At 37.9% G+C, this 8,854-nt stretch overlaps 2 protein-coding genes across 3 annotated transcripts; both read left to right on the top strand.

Annotated features, from left to right (window-relative positions):
- The first annotated feature begins 916 nt into the window (after window positions 1–916).
- Window positions 917–6,074, top strand: LOC130954664 (uncharacterized). Of its 2 annotated transcripts, none has more exons than XM_057881420.1 (4): window positions 917–1,548; window positions 1,627–1,851; window positions 2,438–2,818; window positions 5,666–6,074. In XM_057881420.1, the coding sequence occupies exons 1-4, from the start codon at window positions 1,003–1,005 to the stop codon at window positions 6,017–6,019; spliced, it is 1,506 nt and encodes a 501-aa protein (XP_057737403.1). In that variant the 5' UTR covers window positions 917–1,002; the 3' UTR covers window positions 6,020–6,074. The 2 variants fall into 2 exon arrangements, with proteins under 2 accessions (XP_057737403.1, XP_057737402.1); XM_057881419.1 differs by lacking the exon at window positions 5,666–6,074 and adding an exon at window positions 3,476–4,152 and having other exon boundaries at window positions 920–1,548.
- Window positions 6,075–6,527: 453 nt separating this feature from the next.
- Window positions 6,528–8,644, top strand: LOC130954663 (pentatricopeptide repeat-containing protein At4g21065-like). The gene has a single exon (XM_057881418.1). The coding sequence runs from the start codon at window positions 6,597–6,599 to the stop codon at window positions 8,451–8,453; it is 1,857 nt and encodes a 618-aa protein (XP_057737401.1). The 5' UTR covers window positions 6,528–6,596; the 3' UTR covers window positions 8,454–8,644.
- Window positions 8,645–8,854: the final 210 nt, after the last annotated feature.

Genomic DNA, 8,854 nt, shown 5'->3' with positions numbered 1-8,854 from the left:
TTTTTTTTAAATTTCAATGCAAGTTATTTTTTATTTATAAATGATTTCTCTTTTGAAAATTTTATTTCTTTTCTATGACTTCTTCAATTTACAAAGTTTAATTAATTTTTTATTCTTAAAACTTATCTAATGGAACATACTTTAATGCACTTTTAGAAGAATTAGTACTTGTAAAGAGGAGTAAGTTTCGCTCCCGGATCATTAGAATCGAACCACCATCGATTTGCTAAAAATCGACAAAATAATTATTCAACATTTGTAAATAATTGTAATACAAACAGGGCTTCATTGAACTGTAAATTATATTTAATTGATTGTTTTGAGGGACTGAAGGATTAAAGTTTTTACTTTTTAGTTGATGTATGTAGTTAATTATAATAATTTTGACTGCCTTATATTATGTAACTCTGTCAACTAACTTTTAATTTATGTGAAAGCCGCTCTCACGTTTGGTTTATTAATCATTTCTTGGAATATACATTTAGAATTTTTTGGTTTTACTTGCTTTGAATCTGATGTGGAATTACTGTATTGAGAGGATTAAAGTTTTGTTTTCTAATACCAACCAAAAGAGTAGTAGTGTTATGGTTTTTCGATCTTAAGGATTTTATGAAAATATTGTATGACCGTAGTAGGAATAATAATTATTCAAAACCATTTAAAATTTTGAATTTGTATTTTGATAAGATTATATAAATTTAGTTGATGATATTTTATATAATATTTTAAATTTAAAAAATATTTTAAAATTTATATTAGATTATAATTATATTATAAGATATTTATTTATAATTTATTTATTATTTTATTTTAAAACGATTTGTTCAGTTAAACCATCGAAGACCAATAAATCAGTGATTAAAATGGTTTGATAATCGTCCGATTCTCATATACTTTCTAGAGTAGTAGAAAAAAGAAGAAAGAGGAGCGGTAGGGGTAAGGGGCGGTTCCGCGGTTGGATACAAAGCTAATTTGAAAATCATTCGAGCAGAGCAGTAGAAGATGTCAATGTCAATGTCAATGTCGTCTCCAGAGGTGTTACTGAAGAATCGTTTCATGAGCTTCTTGATCTGGCAATCCATACCCTCAACCCTCATCTTCCTCCTCTTCAAACCCTTGCTCTCTTCTTCTTCTTCTTTCTGGCCACTCTTCACTTCCTCCCTCTCCTTCCTCACCTTCCACTTCTCCCTCCTCCTTTTCTCCTCCACTCTCTCCCTCATCGCCTCCCCCCACCCCCGCCGCCCCGCCCCCCCTCTTCAACTCGCTGCCCGTCTCCTCCGCTTCCTCTTCATCCCCTCCGACTCCGCCACACCCGACTCCGCCCACTTTCGCGCCCGTGCCAAGGTTTCCTTATCATTCGTGCTCTTCGCGGCCGCCTCCGCAGCTTCTGGTCTGGCGGCAGCGGTGTCCCTATGCGGGCTTCGAGCCATTGGTGAGGGCTTTTGGGTGATTGGAAGGGTAGGGTTGAGGGGTTTCTTCGTTGGTTTACTTTTTGGTTTGCATTACGTTTTGAAGCGTCGATGGGTTTTGGAGTTTCCCATCATTCAGGTCACTTTCTCTATCTCTATATCCCTCACTTAAAGCTTCTTAATGCGTTTCTGTCTATAACTGCTTTTGATTGTGCAGCGGCCACCTTACTTCAGCTTCAAAATGGGAGTTCCTTCGGCTGGTAGGCGCGCTCTCAAGCTTTCCATTGTGGCTTCCATCTTCTCAGCTATTTTATTAGAGCTTCTCCCACATCCATTTAAGTACAGCATTTCACTACAGAGATACTTCACCGAGCAGATCGTCTTTTCTATTGCCACTTTTGCTATCTTCTTCTGTTGGGAATTGACTCATCACTTGCACCGGGTTGGTTTCTGCAACATGCTTCTTATGTATATGTTAACTGTTTCAAGTTACTTATAAATATTAGTAATTCATTTGGTTTTAGTCATTTAGATGCGTAACTTCGTTTTGTTGATGAACCCAATATTATTGTATTTGCACATTTGTCTCAACTAGTTTGTGTTTGTCAGTAATATGCTGTGCCAGCATCTTGATATGTATAATATCTCTTCAGATATGATATTCAGGATCTCTCTTCTATATTAGAATTGGATTCTGATCTACGCAGCATATTTTAGCATTATATCTGAGATGTTTTATTGACTCAAACAGTTGCACACATTCATGTAAGTCGTGTCTTCTCACTGTGTAATGCAGGAATTGCAGAAAATTATAAGATGCACAGTGACTCATGACTAAATATATGTGATATATTAATAAAGAAATAACTCTGAAAGCAGCCATGCATTACTCTGTCCTCTAAAAAACTTGTAATCAGCTCTGTATATACGTATCCTTGAACTAGTGACTAGATATAGAATTCTGGGTCTTTTTTATTGAGGAAGACGTTATTGCTTACTGATTGAAGTTTCTGTTGATTGGTATGTAGGTTTTACATACAAAGAGATCCATATTTGCACCTCCAAAAGGTTCAGCAGCAGCAGAAACAAATCCAACTGAACATCTCCTTTTAGCTTTGGAGGAGAGTGATCCAACATCTCTTCTACGCTATCTTGCGTATCTTGATCTCTGTATGGTATGCGAGAAAAATGTCGACACTTGGAGGCGTGCAGCATTTTTTGAAGAAACTGGTGAGACTTACAAAAGAGTAATCACTGTGTGCTTGAAGCCACTGGAGCAACTTGCCACAATATTAAGTGAAGGCATGGGAAATTCTGTTGACAAACCTGCACAGCTATCGAATCAGTTATCATCTCCAACTGATCCACGACTTGATTCAAAGTGCTTAGAACAATTGCAGCTTCTCCAGGTATGGGCATATCTAACTATATTTATATTGTTTACTTGTAGCTAACTAACTTTGTCTTTTTGGTACAACTAGAAAGATTTGCTAGTTCATTTAACTTTGTTCTTTGTTTAACTAGAAAGTTTTGGCAGTTCTTGTGATTACACTGAATTTTTAAACTTAAGTAACAAAAACCTTAAAAGTCAGGAATCTTGGATTGTATATGCCTGGCGCATTCACAATGTTACAGTGTTTGTTGGCCCTCGTTACTTTATCTTCAGTTTTTATCTAGTATGGTTGAAAGTTGAAATAAAAGTTGTGGAGCCAACATACACAGTTTTGGGAAGAGGTGTAAAGAGACATGTGCCACTTTAGAATTGCATAGAAATAGGATTTTGACGATTTGTGACTTGACTCCACAAAAGTCTGATCATTTACTAGCGACCTACCTGCCATTCTGCCAAAATTGATAAGAATATTGCAAGTGGATAAAGGTGAATAGCATGAGTGCACAACCATTTCATGTTTTTGTTTTGGGTGTGTAAATGTGCACAAATGACCATTGTCATCAGTTGCCATTCCTAGTAATCACTAATCATGGCAGCTAGTAACAAAGTTCACTTAACTCAGCATTGTGAATTTGCATGTGACATGTTAAGACCTTGTGTTACTTATATGCAGCTTTACACGTGGTGTTCAAGGTCTGTTGCCTCATTGACTGCCTGTTCACGCAAAGAAGATAAGTTTGGGGTTGCTCAGCTCTCTGGGAGTAATGCTGCCGTAATTTCAACGTTGATATCCTGTCTTCTAGCTGTTGAAAATTTCATGGGAAAGAAAACAAACCTGCAGTCCCCGCACCAGCTATTGGGACCTGCCGGTATCAGATGGGCGACAATGAACGGTGGAAGGGTGGATGTTTCATCTGGTAAAAGAAGAAGTGGCCCAGTAAACTCAAAAGCTTATGTTATTGCTGATGTTCTAAGGACTTCAATATACCAAATAGTATCAGCATTCCATGATGAGATGTTAGCTGGTGCTAAAGCAAGCCTTCTTGAGAAGGACTGGATCACCAATGGGAAACCAGCTTTTGGTACCCGTGAGATGCTTATACAAAAGCTACGTCTTTTCCTTGATTATAGAGCTACATAACTTGATTGTAGTTGTTGGGGTTTGGATGCCACTTTGTTGGGTTGATCAAATATACTCATAGGTTGTTGTTAAGTGGAGATGAAATAGGACGAAGAGGATTCAATTTTGCTGTCCGAAATTTCAGAGAGGATATTAATGTGTAACGAATTTTTTTGAATATGCTTGATTTGGCAGGTAAAATCACATAAAAGCATGTGTTTATGCGTTTTTTTTTTCCGAAGTTCTTTTAGGCTTTGCTTAAGGAGGGGGCTCTTGCTAGTTGCTACCCTGTGGCCCTGTCTTGGACTTTGGTACATTGCCTCCAAAAATGGATAAGGTCCTAAAATAGAAAGAAAAGGATGCAAATAGATCTTGGCTCAATATTTTGACCACTTGTGTCGGATAATATAGTATCGTATCATTACTTATGGAGAGATTTCAGTTTAACTAGTAGGGTTAGAGTTTCCTTCATGTTTTTGTGGATTATCTCAATGGTAGCTTATCATATCATTTTTCAACAGACATGTCAAACACAATTTCCGTTTGAACCCTAATTTAGCAGCCATCCATCTTCAAACAAAGCACCTCTCTCAACAGATTATTATTGCTGACACACTGCTTTGTCGTTACTAAATGGTAGAAGTGTCACTAATTAATTCTTCTCTAGTAATATACTCTTCCAACATAAATTCATTTGATAAAATAGAAGGAAGGTATTTCTTAGGACCTAAGAATATTTCTCTTTATTCAAGAAGTTAATCACTTTCATTCGTTATAATAACTTGACTGCAAGTTGTTAGATCCTATTAACAAATCTTAACATCACATGTCCCCATCACGGAAATGGCCTAAGATCTCTTGACCTTGATCCCACCAACGGCTAGGATTGGCTCTCCCGCATTCAAAATCACATCATACCCAAATCCAAATGCCACACATAAATTCCCCACTTGTTAGATATAAAACCCAACCATAAAACCATTTACAAACTTGTTTCTGTCGGCAACTTCACTCATTGATTCAATTCAGATATTTTGTTGTTTTGCCGGGAAAGTTAAGAATTTAAAAAATGGTGAGAAAGAAAGTGAATGTGCATGGCGATGGTGTTAGGAGTAGTAATGAAGAGACAGAGTGGGAGGTGAGGCCCGGGGGAATGTTGGTGTAGAAAAGGAGCGATGATGCTCCGACACCGAAGTTGAGGCTTCGAATTGCTTACGGTGGATTGAGGTATGAGATCAGTGTGAGTTGCATGAGCAGTTTCCTCGAGGTGAAGGTTCTGAGCGTGGAAACGGGGTTGCTGGTTGATGAACAGAGCTTGGTGTACAGAGGAAGAGAGAGAGAGAACGGAGAGTACTTAGACATTTGCGGAGTGAAAGACAGATCAAACTTGGTTCTGATTGAAGACCTTTCGAGCATCCAACGCAGATTCATACAGATGCGTAGGAACGCTAAGATTCAGACTGCGGCTGGCGCAATCAACGATATTATCCTCCAACTCGACCACCTCGCACAACAGATACATACCTATGCAACTCTTTCGTAATTTGGTGGACACAGGGCAGTTGAATTATGCTCACAAATTATGTAGGTTAAGACGTTTAATGGTCTTCATTGTATGTTTATTTTGATTTGATTAGGCCATATTAAAATTTATAGAGAGCACAACCCCCTATAATAAGTTCCTCTCATTAATGCATAATGAACACACATATAACTCAATTTGTTTGTTTCCCTGATCTATAGAGGTGTCTGCAATTGACAAGTCCATTTCGAATGGGGACTCAGATTTCGACACTAATTGAGATGTTTATGAGACAAGCAATCAAGTTAAAAAGCATTTCTACAGGAGATGTTTCTGCACAAAAAAGTGTTCAGGTATTTAATTCCATTCTTTATTATCACACAAGTTCAAGAGGAATGATGAGTTATATGCTAAATTTGATGGTTACATATTTTCAAGAAAAGAAAGTGCAGAAATGTGTTGAAACATTGGATGCACTTAAGATATCTAATGCAAGAATAAAGCATGTTGTTGTTACAACCAACTGGGAGGAGACCTTTGATCATCCTCCTTCGTCGACAATGGGAAATATTTGATTGACTTTGCTTCTTTTTATTTTATTTTATGCCAACTCTTCTGCCAATAAATATTGCGTGCTCTGAAAAAGTTCTGTTCAAAATACTTGTATCTTTGTCAAAATTATTGTTTGGAGTTTTAATATGTCTATATTTATTACTTGATTGTAAAGTTATTGATCCTTATTTTGCTGGTCAATAATGATGTGGAAGATATGAAATTGTGATATAAATTTTTTTATTGAAAGTGTAATCCAGTGTCTTATATTTCTTATTCAACTTATGATCATTAGTGTGAAAATATGTCATATGCTCAATTGCTTAATAACTCGAATTATATAATCTTATGCCATTTTGCTTCAAGTTTGAAATTTTCATCTTCAAATATATATATGCCATATAAGACTATTATTATGCCATAAAAAACTACGTCTGTATTTTCACTATTTTGTATTCTTTTAAAAGGGAGCGGATCCTTTCCAAGGGAGAAAAAAGAGGCAGCACTATATTCAGATTACACATTGCACAATATAGACTCGATCTAAGCGAACATTAACATATCAAATCCTTAGCATGTTGTGGTATCGTACGATGTAACATGAGACTATACTCAAAGCTCTCCTCATTGGTGCACACATCTCAGCCGTTGAACCCCAAAATTCACCTATGTTCCTCAACCTTCTTATCATCATCATCAACTGCCACACAGAACCCAGTACCCCATATTGTCACAAAATGCATTGCTCTATTGCAGTTTTGGGCATCTTCCATATCCAAACTAAGGCAAATCCATGCATACTCACTTAGGCATGGTGTCCCACTCCACAACCCTGACATGGGCAAGCATCTCATTTTTACTATTGTATCCCTCTCTGCACCCATGTCTTATGCCTACCATGTGTTTGCTGTATTGCATGACCCAAATGTGTTCACTTGGAACACCATGATAAGGGGTTATGCTGAAAGTGATGACCCAAGTCCTGCACTTCATTTCTACCGTAAAATGTCGGTGTCTTGTGTTGAGCCTGACACTCACACTTACCCTTTTCTTCTCAAGGCTGTTGCCAAGTCTTTGAATGTTAGAGAAGGGGAAGCTATACATTCAGTTACAGTGAGAAAAGGGTTTGGGTCTTTGATGTTTGTTCAGAACGGTTTGCTTCACATGTATGCTGTTTGCGGCGACACAGAAAGTGCACACAAGGTGTTTGAGTCAATGGTGGAAAGAGATCTTGTGGCTTGGAATTCTGTGATTAATGGGTTTGCTCTTAATGGCAGGCCTAGTGAGGCCTTGACACTATTCAGGGAGATGAACACGAAGGGACTGGAGTCGGATGGGTTCACTATGGTTAGCCTTTTATCTGCTTGTGCTGAACTTGGAGCTCTAGAATTAGGACGTAGGGTACATGTGTTCTTGTTGAAGGTAGGATTGACAGAGAACATGCATGTGAACAATTCACTGCTGGACTTTTATGCCAAGTGTGGGAGCATCAGGGAGGCGAAACAAGTTTTTGGCGAGATGAGAGAAAGGAATGTGGTTTCTTTTACTTCTTTGATTGTTGGCTTGGCAGTGAATGGCTTTGGGGAGGAAGCACTTGAGTTTTTCAAAGAGATGGAAGAACAAAGAGTTAAGCCTAGTGAGATTACTTTTGTTGGTGTCTTGTATGCTTGCAGCCACTGTGGAATGTTGAATGAAGGGTTTAATTACTTTAGAAGGATGAAAGATGAATATGGAATCATGCCAAGGATAGAACACTATGGCTGCATGGTGGACCTGCTGAGTAGGGCAGGTTTAGTGAAACAAGCATATGAATATATTCAGAACATGCCAATGCAGCCAAATTCTGTTATTTGGAGGACCTTATTGGGAGCATGCACAATCCATGGTCATTTAGGCCTAGGGGAGATAGCTAGATCACACCTTTTGGAGTTAGAGCCTAAACATAGCGGGGACTATGTGCTTCTCTCGAATATTTATGCGGCCGAACACCGTTGGTCAGATGTACAGACAGTAAGAAGATCAATGCTAGAGGATGGTGTTAGGAAAACACCTGGCTATAGCATGGTGGAGTTGGGAAATCGGGTTTATGAGTTTACTATGGGCGATAGGTCTCATCCTCAGAGTAAAGATGTATATGCACTGTTAGAGAAAATCACAGAGTTGCTGAAGTTAGAAGGTTATGTTCCTCACACTGCAAATGTACTTGCAGACATAGAGGAAGAGGAGAAGGAGCAAGCTTTGTCTTATCACAGTGAAAAGGTGGCAATCGCTTTTATGATCCTAAATACACCACCAGGGACCCCAATTAGGGTCATGAAGAACTTGAGGGTTTGTGCAGATTGTCATATGGCTATAAAACTCATATCAAAGGTTTATGGTAGAGAGATTGTTATCAGGGATCGTAGTAGGTTCCACCATTTTAGAGGTGGTTCATGTTCATGTAAAGATTACTGGTAATATTGGATGTAATGAAAGTTAAACACTATTTGATAATTTTAGGTGAAATACCTTAAAGGATGGAATCAAACCATAAATTTGTGAACTCTTAAGCTTGCACTGTAAAACAGAGGCGCGAAGGAAATGAGTTGGCACACCTTCAAATTCAAATAATAAAAATCGCTGCAAAACTATTTATTTGAAGCACAAATATTCTGAACTCTGTTTTGATATAAACTGAATAGAATCAGAATCGTTTTCGCCCTTCTTTGATCTGTCAATCGAGTATAACAATGGCGAATCGTAGGATCTGGAGGAAATGGGAAGAGAACTCCAGTGCCCCATTTGGTATTCACACACTCTTTCTAATCTTATGTTAATAATCCTCATAGTACAATTAATTAATTAATTAATTTCTTTTT

This window comes from Arachis stenosperma, chromosome 10 (assembly GCF_014773155.1).
Source record: "Arachis stenosperma cultivar V10309 chromosome 10, arast.V10309.gnm1.PFL2, whole genome shotgun sequence".
NCBI lineage: Eukaryota > Viridiplantae > Streptophyta > Magnoliopsida > Fabales > Fabaceae > Arachis > Arachis stenosperma.
This window is presented reverse-complemented; position numbering and strand designations above follow the sequence as displayed.

Bases quoted from the DNA above. Each gene is read 5' to 3' on its own strand.
- LOC130954664 (XM_057881419.1), top strand. From the start codon at position 1,003: ATGTCAATGTCAATGTCAATGTCGTCTCCAGAGGTGTTACTGAAGAAT. The intron at 1,549-1,626 runs GTCACTTTCTCT...TTGATTGTGCAG, and splicing joins TGGAGTTTCCCATCATTCAG to CGGCCACCTTACTTCAGCTT. The intron at 2,819-3,475 runs GTATGGGCATAT...ACTTATATGCAG, and splicing joins AACAATTGCAGCTTCTCCAG to CTTTACACGTGGTGTTCAAG.
- LOC130954663 (XM_057881418.1), top strand. From the start codon at position 6,597: ATGAGACTATACTCAAAGCTCTCCTCATTGGTGCACACATCTCAGCCG.